Here is a 22,869-nt window from a genome sequence, read left to right as displayed (position 1 = left end):
GTTCAAGGCGTATTAATCTTCGGAAACACGTTTGCGCAGGCTGTTCAGGCTACGGATAACGAGGAGAAAAGATCTCAGAACTTTCTGGAAAGAATTTAGTGTTCTTAACTCCATTATGAACATTGGAAGGGCGTGGAAGGAGGTAAGAAAGAGTGTATGAATGGGGTCTGGAAAAATCTGCTGAAAGTGTATGTAGTGAACTCGTTTAAAGGTTTCGATCATAATGAAGAAGTGGAAAGAAAATCAATAAAAAGATCTTGATACTTGGGAAAAGTTTTAGATTTAGAAAAATTTGACGAGGAAGATATCCAAGAACTTATAGATGTGCAAGATGTAGAGCTAACGGCAGAGATAATTGCACTTGGCAGAAGAGAAAAAAAAGCAGAAGAGGATTTAAGAAATAACAAAAGAGCCGGAGCGAACGTTTACGACTAAAAAACTGGCAGAGGCGTTTGCTTTATTTGATCAAGGACTGAAACTTTTAAGTGAAATGGATGGGGACGAGGAACGGTTTGCCAAAGTTCAGAGGGCTCATCAAGACAGTGTTGCAAGTTACCGATTAATTTATGAAGAACGAAAAAAAACGCACTGTGCAACCTACAATGGATTTTTCTTCAAGAGAACGACTCCAGTGCATTCCGCTTCCCCCAGCCCTACCCCTCACTTGAGACTCGATCCTGTACGTCTCGGAACAGTTGTTTCCCTCGAGACACCTGAACTAACAGAAGAAGAAATTCTATCTGAGGAAGAGCGAATTGATGATCCTGCTGCTTTATCATCATCCTCCTCTTCCGATCTTTAGTTATAGTAGCCATGAACAGCCTGACACCGATCACGTATGCCGACAACAGACCGAATCTTGGTGAGTACCCTTTACGCTACAGTCTGATCCTTGTTCTTATTATTAAGTTTTTCTTTTTATACTTAATTATCATAAGTCAATCTGCATTGAAACACCCGAACTAGCTGATATTAATAATTACTATACCTTATATGTATAGGTATACTGTGTAGTGTAGGCTAATCTTCCATATATGTGTATATAGCCTAGCCTATATGGTACTGATTAACTAGTGTAGGCTAGGCTATATCCGAGATACGATTTTCTCAACTTACGATGGGTTTTTCGGAACCTAACCCCATCGAAAGTAGGAGAATACCTGTATATATATATATATATATATATAATATTATATATATATATATATATATATATATATATATATATATATATATATATATATATGTATATATATACATTTTTTTATTCTAACACGAATACATAAATAAAAGGAATGCAGGTGACACTTTTCTTTTTGCATACAATGAAATATATAATATCATGCACAGATACGGATATATAAAAACTTGTAATAAATATAAAAATAAATATAAAATAAATACAGAATACTCACTCGTAATCCTGACTCTTCGTTCTATTCTTGTTTTCTCCCTCCTCCATTGAAGAGTCTTCCATTTTTTTCCTCTCAACATGACAAGGTACAGGTGGAGGAGGGAGAAGCGCGCCTTTAATGCCAAAGAGACGCGCGGTCCCGTGCGCCCTCTGCTGTCTGTCGCTGAGGCGCACTCCAATAAAAGACCGCAGTGTGGTATTTGGGGTCACACTCCCCGAACCTGCAGGTGCGACAGAAGAACCAGGTCTCTCTCTTTCTGCCATTCATATGGCACACCAGGCACCGTTTCTGCCTGCGCCCTTGTAGGAGCTCCAGTGTGTGATCCCCTGGCTGCAGCCGACACACAGGGTCCACTACCCGACAAGAACTAGTGCGGGCGGGGCCGGCAGCAGGGGCGTCGGCAGCAGCAGGATGACCGAAGTTAGCCCTCCTAAGTTCTGCCCTTTCCTCTAGGGGCAGATCTGCAGCTCGGGGCAGGGGGGCAGACATGGAAGGCCACTCATCGGGATTAAAGTGGATGAGGGCATCCCCGGCTGCCTCGAGGAACTGTAAGTGGGTCATCCTCCGGAGACCGGGACCGTAGTACCCACAGTAGAGTATGTAGGCATTTTGGAGGGCCAACTGAAGAATGTACTTGAGGAGCTTCTGGGTCCACCTCCTGGTTTTCCTGGCGAAGGGATAGTACTGGATGAGCTGATCAAAGAGATCAACTCCTCCCATGTGCCTATTGTAGTGCCCAATGACGGTAGGGTGCTCTGTACAAAACTCCTCATACACAACTCGGCCCTGTCGACGTGTCTTCTTCCGCTGTACGAACTCCTCTTGGACGGGTTCATGGCTCGTCGTAATCATGGGGGACGAGTCGGACACCCTTCCAACAGAAGACGAAGACAGCTCCCTTCCGCCGCCACTCTGTCTCTCCTCTTGCCAGATGTTGCAGAATAACCAATCAGCTTCTTGCATAACGATGCTATCTGAAAGGGGGGCATTTGAAACAGGCTGCACCATCGGGCAGATGAGTTAGTTAAGGTCCTGTAAGGTATTGTGTGGTCCTGTGGGGTCTTGCAAATAATCCTGTAAGGTCTTGTGGAGCCCTGTAATGTTCCTGAGTCCTGTAACGTCCTGTGTGGTCTTGCGAGTCTTGTGGGATCATATAAAATCTTGTGAGGTCTTGTGGTGTCAAACAAACGTTACTGTTAAATCATTTTGGCGACCAGCAGTGATATGAAGTGAAATAAGCATGGAAACAAGAGAAAGTTCAATGGACGGTGATGACGAGGGACATGGTGAAATGAACGAACTGTATCAAAAGAGTTATGGCAAAGCAATCAGCAGAAAAATACGAACCGTGTTAAGAACGGGAATAATAAATCGAGTGGCCCTACGATTTTGAAAAGCACAGTTCTAACCAGAGAGACAGTGTACAATCACACCATATGATTTCGAAATGCACAGTGCTAACCAGAAAGACAGTGTACAATCACACACCCTACGATTTCAACAAACGCAGTGCTAACCAGACAGACAGAATGCGATCGCAGAAATCGTTAATAAATTACCACTGTTAGACAGTTTCGTGGCGGAATTCGAGAACTAGCGGGCGAGAGAGAATTCGAATCAGCGGAAGTATTCACAGATATTGGAAAAATCCGTACGAGACATACGAACAGACAAAGAGTAGTGTGGGAGAATTTAAAATAGACGGTTGCAGCGCCAAATTCAAACGGCAGTGGTGCCGTGGTGGTGGCACCCGAACACCCTTTGTGACCCCCCCCGAGTAACGGACTCGTGTAGCAGACCAAGTAGAGGAATAACGAATGTGTTTTGAACGGAGAGATGGTGAGCAGTCCAACCTCACCAGGAAGGACGGAAGTTGGCAGTAGCAGGAGCTGGCATGGAGGTAATGCCGGGTAGGTACCCCAGGTTACCCCAAGTGCCGTGCGGGACTGCTGTTATGCAGTGCCCGGGAACAAGGGACGCCTTGTTGCCTTGTTGTGAGGGAAGGGGATGCAAATTCCCACCCGAGAAGTAGGGGAGTAGAGAACAACCTGTCTACCCACGAGTCAAGAATGCTGGGACATACAGAGGTCGACCAGAGCCTCTCCCCCGTGACTCCGTGGGAAGGGGGAAGTCCACTCCTACTTCTGATCGCAACCTATCGAAGAGTAGAGGGATGGTATTAAAATGGTGAATAGTGCAGAAGTTCCCTTACCAACCTCGACCCGTGAAGGAAGTCACGATACCTGCCTAAGGTATGGATAGGATGAAGCGATGTTAGAATTAGGAATAGCTGATAGACATCAGATGACAGCCAGCAACCCAGTGAGAGAATCCAGGCTCGATGTGAAGAAGATACAAGCAAACTAATAGCATCAGTGGCGGATCGCTGGCACCGCTGCTGGCACTAATAGTTCAAGCTGCTGACCTGTGAGCAAATTGCATAGAAAATGGGAATATCTCAACCGTATGGCAGAGAGGGACAGTTACAGGATAGTGTCTCGGGACACTATGGGGATGTGATGACAGGATACCCTTCACACCCCCGGAGGTGGGAAACCTTGCCCCGCCTAGGAGCCGACGTGATTGCTAAAAGTTGTCATTGATAGTAATATTAGTATTAGATCGACTGCACAATGAACGAGTTGTGTAGCTTTTGGTAGTGTCATCAATGGCATGTTGTGTTAGGGAAATGCAGATAGGGAATTTGTAAAAAGTAACATTGGAAAAAAATTTGTATAAAAAAAAAAAAAAAAAAAAAAAAAAAAGGATGGTTCTCTTAGGCCGTGTTCTGATTATAGTTAAAGTATCACGAGCGATAATACATTCCATTTGTCCCCATCGAAGAATTGTAATTAAGATTTAAAGACAGAATTATTAACGTAAATTCATTAGAGTTTGTTTGAGTAAAGAAACGAGACTGATATGTTTGTTGAAAGAGTAGTCTGAATTTCATTGGGAAAGTGAAGTAATTTTTAAATTTGATGATGAAGTGAGAACAAATTGTATTTTTATCCCTGATATGGATATGCCCTTCAGAATGTTAATTTCTCATCAAGATCGTAGGATCGAGCAACTGCTAAGAGTTTGCCATTGTGGGGATTTATCATATAAAAAGAGTAATGAGAGTAGCAGACGCTCTTCCCAAGAGTACTGTAAGACATGAGCCACACAGAGAGGAACTGCGAGACATACAGTTAAATGTTTCAGTTACACCTATGGGTGAGTCGCACAGAAAACAGAGGCAAGTGAGTCAGCTGTTCTGTGAAATTGCTGAGCAAGTGCCATGGGGTTGTGCATGTGATGAGTGTGTGTGGGTTTGCTAGTGTGTGAGGGAGTTGACTGACAAGTCACTGTTTTCTGAACATGCACGAGATAAATCCTTCTTAAAAAAATAAATAAGTGAATAATTAAATAAATAAATAAAAGTAACTTGTTGTGCCGCCCTTCCTCCCTCTTCGATAAAGCAAACCATCCAAATAATTTGTAAGTGCGTGTAGTACCTTGCGTAGCATACCAGCGCGAGTCATGAATAAATGTGTCCGTCCCAAAGTGAAGAGAGAATATCATAAAAACATGCTTATGCACTTTTGTTTCATGTCAGTTATTGGTGAGAAATTGATGTCTAATAAAAACAAAAATTCCTTTTTGTTACAGTTCTCCAAGCATATAATGAGTGAGTCTATGTGTTTATAACTTGATTATTTTTTATTGCATTATTTTTTTTTTATTGCATTTCAAGTCATATTAAACACATATTGTTACAATGTATCAAAAGTTTTAAGAATTTCTATTGATGCCAATTATACTGTGTTCAAATTTCATATCATTGTCAATGCTGTGTATGCTTTGTCAGAAATTTATGATTTTCCATCGATGATGTGCGAATATGAGATTATTTTGAAAAAAAAAATAAAAGTTATTTTTTGTGTAATCTTTGAATTTTGATTTTTTATTGTCTTGTTTTATTGTGTTGCAGAAGGAATTCAGTAAGTTTTGTTATACTTTTATCAGACTTCTTATGAGTAATTTTTCATTCTTGATTCATGTTAAGTGAATTTTTGTTTATGAATTTAGCTTTTCGAGCTGGAGCTGTGACTATCCATTTTTTATTGATATCATTGAATGTGAACCAAAATTTGTGTTTCTGTATGAAACAATGTGAGGCATGAGATTCATTTATTGTAACTTGTGTTTGTAACACACCAAATGGCCCTACTTTAATAGTTTTAAATTTTGCACAAACTGGATGGTATGACACTCAAAGGTGGTGTGGCACTCAAAGAAGAACAACAATGCGCAAATCATAAGATTAGTGTATGGGGAGGGAGTGATGAGCTGATTCAATACAGTTTGAATATGCCTTTTCCGTGATATTCTGAAGTCCCGTGAAACCGTTATAAGTGATTCTGTGTGTATGTGTATCAAAACAAGTCAACCCCCATAGACGTTACAAGTTGGTGTGGCTTGGCAGTTCAAAAGAGTGCCACATATCTCTATATCCCTTTGTGATTGGCCCTTGTGTCTAAGGAGCCAGAATAACCAATCAGCTTCTTGCATAACGATGCCATCTGAAAGGGGGGCATTTGAAACAGGCCGCACCATCGGGCAGATGAGTTAGTTAGCGGGTCTCATACAGTAGACTGGGTCGAGACACGAGTGCCCAGGCCGCAAATCCCGTCGCCGTTCGCCACACAAAGACGTGTGTCACCAGGAGTCTCTAATCTGCCGTCCGGTTGTGCACTAGTATAGTTAACGTAATAATTACAGGCCACCTGTGTAGCTAAGAAGAATACACCTGTGGTAAACGTTTCATCGATTATTATTTTTGCATGTCCTACATTGCATGCATGTAAACTTATCTCTCTCCTGTTTTTCCTTCATATCCCGAACCCACAAATGACCGAGATCAGGTCACAATTCCTGGGCCAGGGATACCGAGTTATAATAATTATCCATGAACAGGTGGTACCCCTGGTTACAGAAACGATCCACAAGCCTGAACACAGTTTCACGCAACGTGGAGAAGACACCGGAATACACTAAGAAGTCCACGACATATCCAGTGTTGGACTCGGTAATAAAAAAAAAAATTTTTAAAAAAAAAAAATTTTACTCCATATTTCTTCGGCTTCTTGGGGTTACACTTTAATATTGACGCCTTTCTAAGGCATCATCCCCTGATCAAAAAAAGGTTTCTTTGTATGCAGGAACTCCAAAGATTTTTGCAACGTTCACGAATGTATTCCAACACTGGGTGCACTAAGATGAGGCGATCGGAGTTATTCCGGGGTATGGCCCTTCGGTTGAAGGCGTTGAAATACCTGTCCAACGCCAGGAAAGTATCACGGGGCATAACGCCAGGCACATTGGGCGTACCTAAAAAAAAAAATTACACCTCCAATATTGCCTGATGTCGGCAGCAGGCATCAATCCCCCAAAAAATGTGGAGTCCCACAAAATGCGCCATGTCAATGAGGTTGCAGCCCCGCCAGCGATACGATAATGTCGTGCGCAGTTCATCACAGCAGTACTGAGTGTAATCCGCCGTTTCTGCTACCAGGTACTCCAGCAATTCCCGCGTAAGGAACAGCTGGATGAACCCCAGATCAGTGAGAGGAACAGGTAAGGTGAGCCCAGGTGTTGCCGTGAATGGATGCATGTTAGGTGGGGTGGGGTCCTCTGTCCACCCCTCGTCACTCTCGGACGACCGACCTTCACCTTGGCTGGCGCGACGATCCGACCTTCTACGTGCCCGTGCGCGGGCACGATTTCGCACACGAAACCCCCCCACTGGCCCATCTCCCTCACTTAGGCCTTCCCTTTCTGTATCGTCATCCGCGATAAAACTAGACCCCATATCCTCATCCTCCCCCCTCCTCAGATTTCCCCCTCATATGCACTAAAACCACTAAATTAGAGCTCACTTTCGGGATGTGTGCCTCGAACAGACATTGGGGGCAAATATTCATAGTCACTGACATCGGGAGTGATGTCCTCATCACTGGATGACCAACCGCCATCAAAATGAGGACTTGCGACATACTCCCGATCAAGCTCCGATAAGTACTTGTCTATGTCCCTTGGTTGGAGGCCTCTCAAATTCCTACGAATGCCCCTAAGGACGCCCCGATGCTTCTTAGGGGTTACTATAGGCATATGAGACACACGTTGTGATCCTAAACCACTTTCATCCACACATGGCCGCACAGAACGGCGTTGAGGCGCGAGGTCATCCTGGGTGCTTGGTCCTTTGACAGCATCCAAGTCCAAAATACGCCTCACACGATCCCTTCCGACGGGTAAAACGTGCCTTTCGCATTCCATACATCGTTGAGACATCTCTATGAACGTCCTGTAGCAACACAAATATTCAAAGTCTTGCACAAGTTTGGAAAAACACAATTGCGGCAAAAGATCGCTCTCAGACAATGCGTCGGCTGATGCGAGAAGGAGGCATTTCGCGCATGCGCACTTGGGTCACGCTTCTAAACAAAACAATAGCTTGACCCGTGAACTCCCAGCATCCCCCAAGGCGCGTGATTCAAAAGTTTTCGGCTGGTAGGCCTATAAGTATTTTTCCGCGAATTTAAAAAAAACTTTTTTATGTCGACGTATAATACGTCCAATCGGCATCCGGGAGACATTTTATCTCGACGTTTAATACGTCCAATCGGCGTAAGAGGGTTAACTTATGGGCACCAGTCATGGTACATCTACTCGAGGAGTGATGGGCTTTCAACAAAAGAAACCACTTATAGCAAAGTAAACGAATAAATGAACCTTAACTGAGTCAGCGTGAGAAAAGACCCGCATCTACCTCTGTCATGCAAGATCTGTGATGAGCGTTTAGTCTCCAATAGTCTGATTGAGCCTGTTTTCCAGTTTTTAGTAGTTCTTAGATTTGATCAAACAGACTGTTAATTTTCATATCCTTTATCAAAAAAGGTTTTGAAAACTCTTGTAGATACAAATGAGAGTTTCATATCAAGGTTTTATGGTATAGGTTCTGCCATTTGCTTGGTGCAATAGTGTATTTATTTGTAAGTCTGGCGAAGTTTTGTAAACAATTCTTTTAAAAAAATTTCGCCTCTTGTTTCTTATTGTTCGACAAGTTATTTCAGTTTTATTCTGGGAAAAACATTTTTATGACAAACAAAACTAATGAAAATGGAAATAATGAATAATTTCCAATATTTTGGTAATCATAGAATCAACTTAAATTGATTAAAAAAAAATCATCTAAAATGAAAAAAATCCTGTAGGGTGGGTCTGCCCAGACCCAACTTGCACCAGATAGGGTTAAGGCAATTACTAACAAACGACTTGCGCATAGCATAAGCCTGGTACGTAAAACATATGCACTGAAGTATTAGGCCTAATTGAATGGAGTTAAATTCAAGAACTATTCCTGGAGAATATAAATATCTGGCTTGATGATTAACTGAATCAAACCAACAAAGGACAAGACAAGGAATGAGTTCTGGTGGTTGTGTAACACTACCTAAATCCAGTGATATAACCAGAAAATAAGAACAAGCTGCTGTAAGCACTCGATGTTTAGTCAAGTGTGGCAGGAAACAGAATGAAGTATTTTGCCAAGTTGTTCGCAGTATTGCCGTTGGGGGACAGCACTGTATATCTACACTAAGCAATCAAAGCACTACCCGCAAAATTTGAATTAAGCTGCCGTACATGGAAATTAATAGCTATATAATTACTGGGTAAGTCTCATATACAAAAGCAAGGATTAATTAGCAAGACTAACCACAAAGAAATGCTGTCGCTGGTCCATGTGGGGCAGCAGGAACAATCGAAGAACAGTTTGAATAGGAATCTTGAAATCAAATGTCTTACCATGAAGTTGAATAAATGATGGGTAAACCTTAATATCATAGCGACCACTGAAATAAAATTAAACAACAACTATTAATATGACTATAATCAATCATTCTATTCAAAAAGGGAAATACATATTCAAAAGTATACACAGAAGTAAACATAATTTTTCACAATATAAAATTTTCTACACCTTACCGAGGAGTGAGACACTGAACCTCACGGAAGATAGCAAGAGCATCTCCAGTAGCTGTTATGACTGAAGCCTTGGCCATAACACGCTGCTGGAAGCTCTCGACTGGATCTTCACCAGCAAGTTCCGATGAAGGAATGTGAAATCGCATTTCGACTAAGTTGATGGAAGCATCATCATGCTTTGGAAACAGATATAAATAATTTTCCACAGTAATTCCTTAAAATTGTATGATTACTCATAAACTTGAGAACATTTTCATCTAGCACTTGTAATACAAATCACAAATGTTTCAAACCTCAATGCAAATTCATATCATTAAAACACAGAAGGCATGCTTAAACCAAGGTGAACAAAGGAAAAATAATTAATAGTAACCAAAACTTTCTAACCTCTCCTAAATGTATAATCAAGAGCAGAATTTTGACATCTTGTCATTTGCATTATTATATTTACATTACTTTAACCTGATTACAGTCATATTTCTAATTCTATCAAGTTGACAAGATATCTTGATTTAAGGGGGCCGGCCGGCTAATGCCATTTTTTAAGGACAGGACTTTGATATTCATACCACTTAATAAGGTGACTTGGGACATCTCCAAACCGCATATGATTTTCGCCTCTGACCTTCGGTTTTGTAACGGCCAGGGCGATTTTATCCCGAAATAACCCATTTTTCAAATTCTATCTCCCTCCTTGATATTTAATATTAAGACCATAGGATTACTACCATATATAGACCTGATGTAGACCTCCAATCGAATGGGGAGTTTTATTTCCAAGTAATTTTTTTGCTAGATATGAATTTTTCAATATGGTAAAAAAATAAACCCTATAAATCCGGAAAAAAATTTAAAAAAAAGACGAAACAAAAATTGGAAAAAAGGGCTCTATTTGATTGTTCTATAATGTCTTTCTGAGTTATATACCAAATTCCAATGTTATAGCTTTAAAACTAAGTGAGAAGATAGATTTTGAAGGTCAATAAGTATAGTTTTGATACGGGCGTTCAAAGTTTTTCTTCGTATTTTTATAACGGGACAATGTTAATTAAATAATGATTATATGAATGCATATTTCTTTTTTGTGTATTAATACATATTTTATTTATCATAATTTAATCATAAATGATGATCCCTTTGCTCATATATCGTAGTTTGGGGCACTGCGTCAGGCAAAACGGGGCACTCCTTCCTACACAACTCTCTCTCTCTCTCCTTCACCAACTCGGTTTATTACAGCGAATTTTCTTCTTCTGTATGTTACCTAGATGTTTTCCTAGTATTTTCCGTTTTGGCATGATGAAATTCTTGCCGAAACAAAAATAAACAAACGTAAATGCAAGAGAATGTCAAGAGGTGAAATTCGAAGTTGAACTCTCTTTTTACAAAGACAATGTTAATAAATCAAGATTATTATGAATTTCATATTCCTTTTTGGTATTAATAAACCAAAACTATGTTATTTATCATAAATTAAGATCCCTTTGCTCAAAGATCATAGCCTTGGGGACAGTGTGACATGCGCTTCAGGCAAGACGGGCGCGTTTACTTACTACGTAACCCTCCCTCTCTTTCTCTTCACTAACTACGCTAATATCGCATACTATATATTTTCTTCATCTTTATGCTAGCAAGATGTTTTCCATGTCTTTTCCTCATTGGCATGATGAAATTCTTGCCAAAAATAGATAAGCATATGTTAAAAAGCAAAGCGAATGTCACGAGAAACTCGAACGTGTAGTCTACTTGAAGTCTGTGATCCTTACTGATCATGGTTGAACCAGATACTCGCTTCTGCGACCCACGGAATCTCTACAGATGCCATTTCTCACAATTTCTTTGACAATAATTATCAAAATTTACGATAACAGAAGAAATATTGCATATTCTTGCACGGATGAATGTTTTAGGTTTATTGAGTTATGTTTACTAATTACCCTGTAACTTCGAAAGTAAGAGGAATTTTGACGAAATATTTCGTATATGTATTCTCAAATGCCATATGAAGCCGCCTCCTGGAATTTTTTCATGAATTTCGTTTGCATTTTTTCGCCCTGTATAACCACCATATATAGGGGTTCTGGTCGGCCCCCTTAAGCAAAATTCAGTCTTACCCATTTACAATACAAAGTAGTACCCAATCATGAAAAGTAGCATCAAGTTCTAAATCCACAATAAATACAACCACTCTCAATAAATGAACAATACCTGATGGAATTCTAGGGTGACTTCATTTTTGCCTGTTGTGCAGCCAGACACATGATTTAATGGGATTTCAAAAGCTGGAATGGAACTGACATCAAAGGAGAGAGCTGCTCCTTCAAATTTGGCAGCTCCAAAGTTCCATCCTTTTACAGAAAACTCCTTATCAGTCATAACTTTGCCGTAAGTGGTCTTGATGAACTTCTCCAGTTTTGACTGTTCCTTTAATTGTAATACACAAAGAAATATGTTACATCAACTGACCCAAACAATGAGCTTCCATAAAGGAATCTCATTAAGGAGGCTAAGGATAAACATTACAATTATTTACATTACTAAACCAAGGCATCAACTGATAAATAATTCACAAGCAAAATTACATCCAAATTACAGCAGCTACTAAACTTACTGATTCCTTAAAACCCCCAAATCTATAGAGATTTCCATTTTCTGTAAAGATTCGTAGTCCATAGCCACCAGCTAACCTCTGCCAATTCACTACTTCTATATCACCACCAGCAAATGATTCCACTTTTCCTGTCTTTACATTACGAAATGTTATACCTTGGTCACTTAATTTTCAAACGAACTGGCACCTGAAAAAAAATTCATAGTCAGTGTCATTTTCGAACAAACCAAAGACTTTACATATACAAAAGCAATGTAATGATACAAAACCTTCATTAACAAAAATTCTTGAAAATTTTAATTTTTTCTAGGCATATATCCCTGAGCCTATAATACGGGAGTATCTTTCAGCATGAAAACTTGTTGAAACTTGGCGACATTGGTTAACAAAGAGAGGGGGCAAGAGGGGGAGTATCACTCACTAATCAACTGCTGCACTCACTTCTCATTCAGCTTCAAGGGTGGAACAGGGCAGTTGTTGCAGGAATAAATATAAAATGCACTGCCTTACATGTGTCCTCGACTTATGGCGTCACTGACATAGAGCAATTTGATCTTACAGCACTTTTTCAGGTAAGTGCTGTTGACAGTGCAAGTTGATTTCCACAATATATCTGTTTTTCACTGTTACAGTGTCGTTAACGGCAAAATACAGACTTACAGAGGAAATCAACTCTATAATTGGTTCCTTGTACAACAATACAAAACTTTTATTTTTTAGGCATCATTCTTTTATGTCATAAAATGGAACCTAATCCTAGGCTATACCATACTCTGACCAAACTTAATTATTACAAAGCGCCATTAGCCCAGCTAAACAGTCATGACATAAGAGGCATTTAACCAAAGAATTGGTAATTTCATTACTTATGGAGGAATTACCTATTTTTTCACCTACATAAGAAGTTACTAAAGCATAAATAACAAATAAGTGAAAATTCAAATTTTGAAATTACCGTGAACAATGAAAAAATTGATTAAAACTCAGAGCTTTCGACTGTTGCACAACAGTCCTCTTCAACCAACTGGGTAACAACCATGAATTTTTCTTAAGACAGAAAGTGACAAAATTTTGTAACAGCCTGGGAATACTCAATAGGCAATCCTCCAAATTTAACCATGAAAGGGTGGTCAAGTAATGGCTGTACCCTTGTATCTGTAATCTTCCTCACTGTTGCCTTTTGCTTGTACACTTCTCATTCGTGATTAACAGGTAATAACTGACCTCAGCACACCTTCCTCTAGCTTCTGTGACAACTACCACTTCGACAAGTAGTGCAGGGAGAGCTGGGGAAAATGCAGTAACGGGCTACGACAAACTGTTTCCAAATATGATATTGTTATGTTACAATAAAGTTTCATACATACTTACCTGGCAGATATATACATAGCTAAGACTCCGTCGTCCCCGACAGAAATTCAATTTCGCAGCCACTCGCTACAGGTAGGTCAGGTGATCTACCGGCCTGCCCTGGGTGGCAGGACTAGGAACCATCCCCGTTTTCTATCATATTTTCTCTCTTCCACCTGTCTCCTGCGGGGAGGCTGGGTGGGCCTTTAATTGTATATATCTGCCAGGTAAGTATGTATGAAACTTTATTGTAACATAACAATATCATTTTCATACAATCAACTTACCTGTCAGATATATACATAGCTGATTGGCACCCTTCGGTGGAGGGTAAGAGACAGCTACTATATGGAATAGACAGGTAAACAACATATGTTGTAGGTATAAATAAAACCAAATTGGTTCCTACTGATAGGTGGTAGGACTTGATGGGTGTTTGCCCAGTAGTCTGCATCACCTCAAGAAACTTTAGCGAGATATGTGATCTATGGCCAAGAGTTCTTGTGGGTCTGCCGATGGGGTCTTACCCACTTACTCAGCAGAGCCTAAAAGGACTTTGTCAATGGGTGCTGATCCACTTATATGACAATACACCTTATGAAGGAGCACACAACCAATCCCGACCACCTGATCCTAACCATGTGTTAGAACTAAGGATTGTTACGAGTTATCCCCGAACTCGTCACAACAACCGTAACTCAAAAACCACTACGCACACATACATAATTTTTCAAAAAAAATTATACTCAACTAATTGGATATGACGAGAATTCTCTTATGAACAACATAGACGGCCGCCCGTGCGAGCCTGAATCCTCCATTGTTCGAAGAGATTCTCGACCATATCCAACAGAAGAACAGTATATACATATTAAGGATTGGTGTCGGCTCCTGTACCCAGAATCGTATCTGCCGATAAGATAGGTACCGCTAGAGAAAAGCACTTCTCATACGTCACACGCACGTCTTTCAAGTAATGAGATGCAAACACCGAGTTGCATCTCCAATATGTCGTATCTAATATGTTTTTAAGCGACATATTCTTATAAAACGAGAGAGACGTCGCAACCGCTCGTAACTTCATGAGCTTTACCCTCAGAAGTTGTAATTGTTCGTCCGGACAGATCTTGTGAGCGTCCGTAATGACGTTTCTTACAAAGAACGCTAGAGCGTTCTTTGACATCAGTCTTGTGTGGGTCTTTTACCGCGCACCAAAGACCTTGTCTAGAGCCTCCCAACTGACGCTTCCTCTGAAGATAGAACTTCAGAGCTCTAACAGGCATAGAGACCTCTCTGCTTCTCTGCCTACTAGGACTAGACATTTCCCTTTGATTTTCGAATGACCTAGGCCAGGGATTCGTGGGATTCTCGTTTTTCGCTAAAAACAGAGTCTAAAAAAAAACGAGCAAATCGCCGAGTCTCCCTTGAATCCTACTTTGTCCTGCAGAGCTTGTAACTCACTAATTCTTTTTGCCGTTGCTAACGATAAAAGAAATAGGCATTTCCTAGTTACGTCTCTAAATGAGGCCTGATGAGGAGGTTCAAATTTATCCGAAGACAGGTATTTGAGGACTACGTCCAAGTTCCAGTTCGGAGGTACTGGCTCCTTAGACTTTGACGTCTCAAATGATCTTATGAGATCGTGGAGATCTTTGTTATTTGCCAGATCTAAACCTCTGTTCCTGAACACAGCCGAGAGCATACTCCTGTATCCCTTTATTGTGGATACAGCTAGATGCGATTTTACTTTCAAGAATAGCAAGAAATCAGCAATTTCCGCTATAGAGGTAGAGGAGGAGGACAACTTCTTGGCTCTACACCACCTTCTAAAGACCTCCCACTTCGACTGGTATACTTTCGAAGTGGAGGTTCTGCGAGCTCTCGCGATCGCGCTTGCCACTTCGCGAGAAAAGAAAAGCCTCTCGCTCTGACAAGTCTTTCGATAGTACGAAAGGCCAGAGTCAGAGCGAGAGCGGGGAGGTTTTGATGGTACCTCTTGAAGTGTGGTTGTTTGAGAAGATCCGTCCTTCCTGGTAGGGATCTTGGAAAGTCTACGATCCACTCTACCACCTCCGTGAACCATTCCTGGGTGGGCCGGCCAAAAGGGGGCTATTAAAGTCATCCTCGTCTCTTTTGACGCCACAAACTTTTTCAATACTAACCCCAGGATTTTTGAATGGGGAAAAGCGTACACGTCCACTCGAGACAGTTTAGCAGGAAGGCGTCTACCATATTGCTCTTGGGTCTTCCACGACCGAGCAAAACACTGGGAGCCTTTTTGAAATGTATGTTGCGAATAGATCCACGTGAGGAGTTCCCCACAGAGACCAGAGATCGCGACATACTTCCTCGTTCAGAGTCCATTCTGTATGAAGGACCTGGTTCCTCCTGCTGAGCCTGTCCGCCCTCACATTCCTTACTCCCTGTACGAACCTTGTCAACAGGGAGATGTTCCTGTGAGACGTCCAAAGTAATAAGTCCCTCGTGAGTTCGTAAAGGAACGAGGAGTGAGTCCCTCCCTGTTTTCGAATGTAGGCAAGTGCGGTGGTGTTGTCCACGTTTACTTGTACTACCTTGTCTCTCACCAGAGGTTCTAGACTCTTCAAAGCCAGGTGAACGGCGAAGAGCTCTTTGCAATTTATGTGCCAGGACACCTGTGCTGGTTCCAGGTGCCTGACACTTCCTCCGAGCCTAATGTCGCTCCCCAACCCGTCTCCGACGCGTCGGAGAACAACACTAGGTCTGGGTTCTTTGAACTTAGAGAGACCCCTTTGTTCTCTTCCAGAGGCCGCAACCACCACTGTAGGTGTGCCTTTACCTCCATTGGAATGGGGAAAACGTCCGACAGTTGTCCGTTTTTCCAGCTCCAAGACTTCTTGAGGAAGAATTGAAGTGGACGGATATGCAGTCTTCCGAGAGGGAAGAATTGTTCCAGCGAGGAAAGCGTCCCCAGAAGGCTCAACCATTCCCTCGCTGACGTTTGCTGTTTCTCTAAGAAGCGAGAGATTATTCTCAAACCTTTTTCTGTTCTCTCTTGCGAAGGAAAAACTCGAAAACCCCGAGAATCCATCCGAATCCCCGATAGACTAGGTCTTGTCTGGGGGTCATCTGTGACTTCTCGAGGTTCACAAGCAATCCCAACGCCTTGGTCAATTTGTAGTGTTAACTTTAGGTTCCCTCTCCAAACACTGTCTCTCCGATCTGGCCCTGATGAGCCAGTCGTCTAGGTACATCGAGACATTCACTCCTTTGAGATGCAGAAATCTCGCCACATTCCTCATCAGGCTTGTGAAGACCTGAGGAGCTGTGGACAGGCCGAAACACAAGGCTCTGAACTGAAAGATCCTTCCCCCCGTCATGAAACGGAGGTACTTCTTCGATGAAGGGTGGATCGGGACGTGAAAGTAGGCGTCTTGGAGATCTAGAGACACCATCCAATCTCCTTGTCGTAATGACGCTAGGACTGAAGCAGAAGTCTCCATGGAGAACTTCTCCTTCTGAACAAATTTGTTCAGAGCGCTGACGTCTAGTACTGGTCTCCAGCCTCCCGAGGCTTTCGCCACTAGAAAAAGGCGATTGTAAAACCCCGGGGAGTTTTGATCCAGTACTAGTTCTACTGCACTCTTGTCCCACATTTGTTCCACCATTGATCGAAGAGTATCCCTCAGCACAGGATCCTTGTACTTGGCTGACAGTTCCCTCGGTATAGACGTTAGGGCGGAGTATTCAGGAAAGGGATAAACTATATCCCTTCCTTATGATCTTTAGTGCAAGAAACGCGTCGGTCGTTATCAGTGTCCAGGCTTCCACGAATTCCAGGAGTCTGGCACCTACTGGTGTTTGGAGGAGAAATGTTTTATTATTTGCCCTTTTTAAAGGGACGAAAGGCGGACCTACTCTTCTCTCTGGAGCCTTCCTACTTGCGGGAGGTCTGGAGATCGGACCCCCTCGAAAGGGCTGCCTAGAAGTGCTAGGTTCTTTCTTGTCCGACACTAAGCAGGATTTCTTCTTCCTAGCAGACTGCGTCAGAAGTCCTGTGTCGCCTTCTCAGTTAAGAGTGTGCTACGTCCTTCACTAACTTAGAAGGAAACAAAAGTCCGAAAGAGGTGCATATAGCAGAGCTGCCCTCTGCGCATGCGAGACTGCCTTTGTTAAGAAGGCGCCATATACTGTCCTTTTCTTCAAAAGACCTGCTCCAAATAATGCAGAGACTTCCAAAGATCCATCCTGTACTGCTTTGTCGATGCATGACAAAATGCATAGCAAGGCTTCAGGTTCGATTCCCTGCGAATCGTGAGCTTTCTTGGACATCACCCCAAGGGACCAATCTAAGAAGTTGAATACTTCCAATACATGGAACAGTCCCTTGAGGAGATGATCCAGTTCCGAAATACTCCAAGTAATGCGGGCAGAATTAAGACTAGGACGCCTTGAAGCGTCAACTAACGTCGAAAAGTCTGCCTCTGTAGTCGAAGGGAGAGCGATACCCATATCCTCCCCCGTCTTGTACCATATGCCTCTTTTCCCAGCTAACCTTGCTGGAGGCATGCAAAATACTGTCCTGGTTAAGTCTTTCTTCGACTTCATCCAGGCGTCTAAGGCGTGCAAAGCCCGCTTCATCGAGATGGTGGGCTTCATCTTCAGAAAACGAACGTCTTCTTCGTCTTCGCACTCGAAAAGAGCGAGCGCGGAGAAGGAGGAGCAGCCGGAGTCAACTCGTCTCCGTATTCCTCCAGAAGCATGGTAGTCAAAACCTTATAGTTTGACAAGCCCTCTCTTCCAAGATCTTCATCCTCCGAGTTTCGTTCGAACTCGTGAAAATCCTGAGTTTCTGCTCTCCTTTCAGAACTTTCTTCTTCTGGGGGAGACAAACTCCTGATCGGAGAGGGGCTAAGGGAATGAAAGTCTTTCCTTTTTCCCGTTCTGATCGACTTGGAAGGCGTCACAACCTGCGGCTTCTCTCGCGCTTTAGAAAGACGTCTGTATGAACGCTTCCCGCTCTCCGAGCGTCATGTATGACGTCTCTTGTTGACGTTTAGATGACGCTTCGCGTCTGGAAGACGCTTCGCTTTCTAAGGGCTTCCTACTCGGCGTCACAATCTTTGACGGAGCGTCACGTCTACGATCCTCTTGATTTGACGCTTCACTTCTAAAAGACGTCTTCCGAGCAGGAGCGAGAGGACGAGACTTCTTAATAGGAAGCGTCACGTCCTTTTCCGACGGGGCGCTAAAACTCCCACAAGAGAGAGTGAAACTTTGTTTCTTGCACCGCCATAATGATCTTCCTTGGACGCTTCTCCTACGTCTAGCGCCTGGCGCCCTTCGTCATCACTAGGGGAGCAGCATGATAAGGTACTTCCTCATAAGCGTCAGGTGACTGTTGACGCCAACCATTCGCCTTCTTGATAGCAGACGGGGCGTCATCAGAGAAGCGCTCCGGGCTCGAGTCGATATCTGCTTCATATGACGCTTCAGCGGTCTCGATAAGGTCGACTCCTTCCACCCTCGTTTAGTGAGGGAGAGGGAGAGGGACGAGAACACTCGCGAAGGACGCTTTTCCTGTAGCGTCCTTGAGCTGGCTGCCATGAAGCAAAAGCTAGCTGAAGGGACGTCTGACCGTTGGGGATTCCCTCCGACCTCCTTAAGGCTTTCGACTTTCCTTCTCCTCTGGGCATGTGAGCTTGAAGAGGTCTAGGCCTGGGAGCGCCGCAGGGACGATCAAACGCCCCCTCCACAACACTGATAGGGCTCACTTCACTAAAATTTTCACTATCACTAGCCTTACCTTTCGAGTCCGCCATCTTGGACTTCATGTCTCGAATCGTCGCTTTCAGATTGGCGATTTCCGATGCCGAATCCGAAAGACACTCTGAGAATTAGATTTATAGGGAGATTCTCCAGAAGTAGGGTTAGAATTACCAATTAAAGGCTCAATAGGCCTTGAATTCCCACCTTTCAGTCTTCTAACTCTATCCCTCTCTAACTTCTTCAAATAAGAAGTCAAAGTCTTCCATTCTTCTGCATTCAAAACTCTCGCATTCCTTACAAGTGTTAATAGCAGAACACTGCACTCCCCTACATTTACCGGCATACAGTGTGAGGATCAACCGAAGCTTTCGGTATCCTCACCCTGCAGCCTACATTCACACACATTCTCACACTCACATTAGAATCAGACATCCTGAGAAAAATCCAAAAGAGTTATTCCAAAAACAGTCCACAGTAGCGAATGCCAAAACACGATCCAAATACGTCACAAAAGTCGAAAAAACGCTTGATCAAATTTGTTGAAAAAAGAATCCAAGTCAGGAGGTAATAACACAATGTTGATACCACCGGCGACAGAGAAAATAGATAGAAAACGGGGATGGTTCCTAGTCCTGCCACCCAGGGCAGGCCGGTAGATCACCTGACCTACCTGTAGCGAGTGGCGCGAAATTTGAATTTCTGTCGGGGACGACGGAGTCTTAGCTATGTATATATCTGACAGGTAAGTTGATTGTATGAAACTAAATTTTTTTAATAAAGTATTTTTTACAAGCTAGATATTGAATAAATTTGTATTTTTCTCAATCAAAACATATGCCCCTCAATGCTAACTTTCCTCTTTTAACGACTTTCTGGTCATTGCAAATTCGGCCCCATTTATTTCTTATGGTGTGAAAACAGAGGCCCAGGGACCGAAAACGATTGCATCACACTACGGCGATAATCCGGCAGTAAAACATCTGCATGTATCCAAAAAGTAAATAACAAAGATATATATGCGCATTACGATTATAACAATTACATGAACAGCTGATAAACTGTTCTGCAAGAAAGTTGAGTAAAGCAATTATTTACAATAGGTACGAAAGCCAAGATGTCGTGATGTCATAATACAGGACTTAAACGAACGTTCTACCTAATTTCAAAAAATAGGGTAAAACATCACAGCAGGCCAAACAGGCCACCTACAATCAACGCTTGCCACCCTCCGAAAAAGTACATTATAACGCGTCCTGACACCGGAGATGGGCATCAGTCGCGACTTGTTGTTGGTGAGAAACGGAGCTAAAGACCTCTACTCTCCTTTCGAAGTAAGTATTTTCTCCAAAGTTAGAAATTAAGGCCAAATTTTAAGATTTAAACAGAGGGTAGTGAAAAGGGTGGCTACGGCAGTGGAAATCTCACCAAAACGCTTTAGAAATTTTTACTTACAACTAAAAATGTTTCGAAGATTGACGCCATCTTGATGTTTACGGAGTCGCTTGTGTCAACAAACTTCCCATTTCCTGTGCTAAATCTGCACACCACTTATACCCATAGACGCTGGGGCACTTTCATCACAACAATCGTAAACCCAACCTCTTACCAGCACTTATTCAAGGGGACTACAGCATTCTTTGCGGCGTTTTGCGCTCTTCAATTGTTTATCAGTGTTGTCAATTGGTATGTGTTTACCCTCCAAACTAGGTATAAGACTTACACAAAACCGGGGAAATAAGTGAAATTAGAGTATCTATTTGTATTATAAATATACGTACATATTACAGCAATTTTATCATTACTGCATTACTATGACAACTAGAATTCATCGAAACAGTTTGTAAATGCATATATCCAAAAAGTAAATAATAAAGATATATATGCGCATTACGATTATAACAATTACATGTATAGCTGATAACAATCTGCATGAATAACTAGGTAAAACTGTTCTGCAATGACAGTTGAGTATAGCAATTATTTACAATATTGGTACGAAAAGTCAAGATGTCGTGACGTCATAATACAGAACTTAAAAGAACGTTCTAATTCAGAAAAATAATTACTTAAATTTGAGTCAGAGTCGAGTTACTTTTTCAATAACGACTATTTTCAAATTAATCATCATAAATATGTAAAATATTGATGTTTTACTACTTATTTAAAAATTAGCTAAGAGCACGCTTCTCGTCATCTTCTACCAAAACAGCTGTTTACTCCTGGCTTGTTGTTGGTGAGAAATCGTGTTTCGATTGTTGTGATAAAAGTGCTCCAGCGTCTGTGGGTACAAGTGGTGTACGGATTTATCACAGGAAATGGAAAGTTTGTTGACACAAGCGACTCCGTAAACATCGAGATGGCGTCAATCTTCGAAACATTTTTAGTTTGTTAAATCAAAAATTTCTAAAGCGTTTTATTTGGTGAGATTTCCACTGCCGTGGGCGCCATTTTTCAGTACCCTCTGTTTAAATATCTTAAAATTTGGCCTTAATTTCTAACTTTGGAGAAAATACTTACTTCGAAAGGAGAGTAGAGGTCTTTAGCTCCGTTTCTCACCAACAAGAAGTCGCGGCTGATGCCCATCTCCGGTGTCAGGACGCGTTATAATGTACTTTTTCGGAGGGTGGCAAGCGTTCGATTGTAGGTGGCCTGTTTGGCCTGCTGTGATGTTTTACCCTACTATAGTTTAACATTTCACTTTTTTTCGTAAATTACCAATACAGATGCCAGGCTAGTTTAAGCCTGGGATCAGAAGCCTTAGATAAATCCCTACTATTCTTAGCTTGACGGAACAGGCTACCTAGCTAGTTTACATAGGCTAGGTACTAGTATAGGATTGCCTAGGATATACCTAAGTAACTAGAACAATGGCACATTTGGAATAAAATAACCACTGGCCTATACTCACCAATGCCCCTCGTGACTCGATGGTCGCATCAGAATATTCTAAAACACTTGTTTCGTCCTTCATGCTTTTGATAACTTAATTCGGTGTGAGAAATGTGCCACAAACCCACAACAAGTGGTAACAATGTCGTTTTCCCGGGAGTCTGAGGTTAAGCGTTCTTCTTCTCTCTCCTCTACCGTAGGACGACAGGACTCCGGTGACTGACAGGTTCTCTCTTGGACTGCAAATCGCAGGAGAGAAAAGTAGATCTTTGTGTTGCTGTTTTTAGTCTAAGAAGAATTTCAGCTAATTAAACGCATAATTATATATCTTGGCATTTTAAGAAATGACAATCAGACTGTCATTGTTTTGCAAATACAACTTACGGTGGGATCCACCTACGAATAAAAAAAAAAGGACTTTTTGTCCGCATAAATTCAACATTTTGCATCGCACAGCCCTTCATCAGTCTTGAACTCATATTTGACACAAGAGCATCAATTTTCATCAAAAAATTTTTACGTATACACCAGTCCTTAGAACAATGCTGTTTTCTAAATCCTATGTTTGGTACACGAAAAAAAGAATCTCCTTACTATTCAGATTATCTGCAGTTTATGAGAAAAAGAGCGGGGAAAAAATAAAAACTGGAACGTTCATCATTTCAGAAGCATTCTTCTGGTGTTATAACAATAGACGTCAGCTCAAACTTCGGATTTTTATCATGTTTTGTTACTTTTGTAGCTAAAATGTGTAAGATACTTATAAATCTCAAGTACAAAGGGGTTGTAAATAGAGTTGCCTTTCGGGTCTGAATTGGTTAG

At 41.9% G+C, this 22,869-nt stretch overlaps 1 protein-coding gene across 1 annotated transcript in view; it reads right to left on the bottom strand.

The window, feature by feature from the left end:
• Positions 1-22,283, bottom strand: part of LOC135218888 (FACT complex subunit Ssrp1-like) — a 198,551-nt gene extending 176,268 nt beyond the window's left edge. The window contains exon 1 of the mRNA XM_064255333.1: positions 22,067-22,283. Within this exon, the coding sequence (XP_064111403.1) occupies positions 22,067-22,129 (63 nt within the window). The 5' untranslated portion in view covers positions 22,130-22,283. The remainder of the gene's footprint in view (positions 1-22,066) is intronic.
• Between the last annotated feature and the right edge of the window lie 586 nt (positions 22,284-22,869).

The sequence above is a fragment of the Macrobrachium nipponense genome, chromosome 1, assembly GCF_015104395.2.
Source record: "Macrobrachium nipponense isolate FS-2020 chromosome 1, ASM1510439v2, whole genome shotgun sequence".
In the NCBI taxonomy this organism is placed as follows: domain Eukaryota; kingdom Metazoa; phylum Arthropoda; class Malacostraca; order Decapoda; family Palaemonidae; genus Macrobrachium; species Macrobrachium nipponense.
The sequence above is the reverse complement of the archived record's forward strand: the minus strand, read 5'-3'. Positions and strand labels throughout refer to the sequence as shown.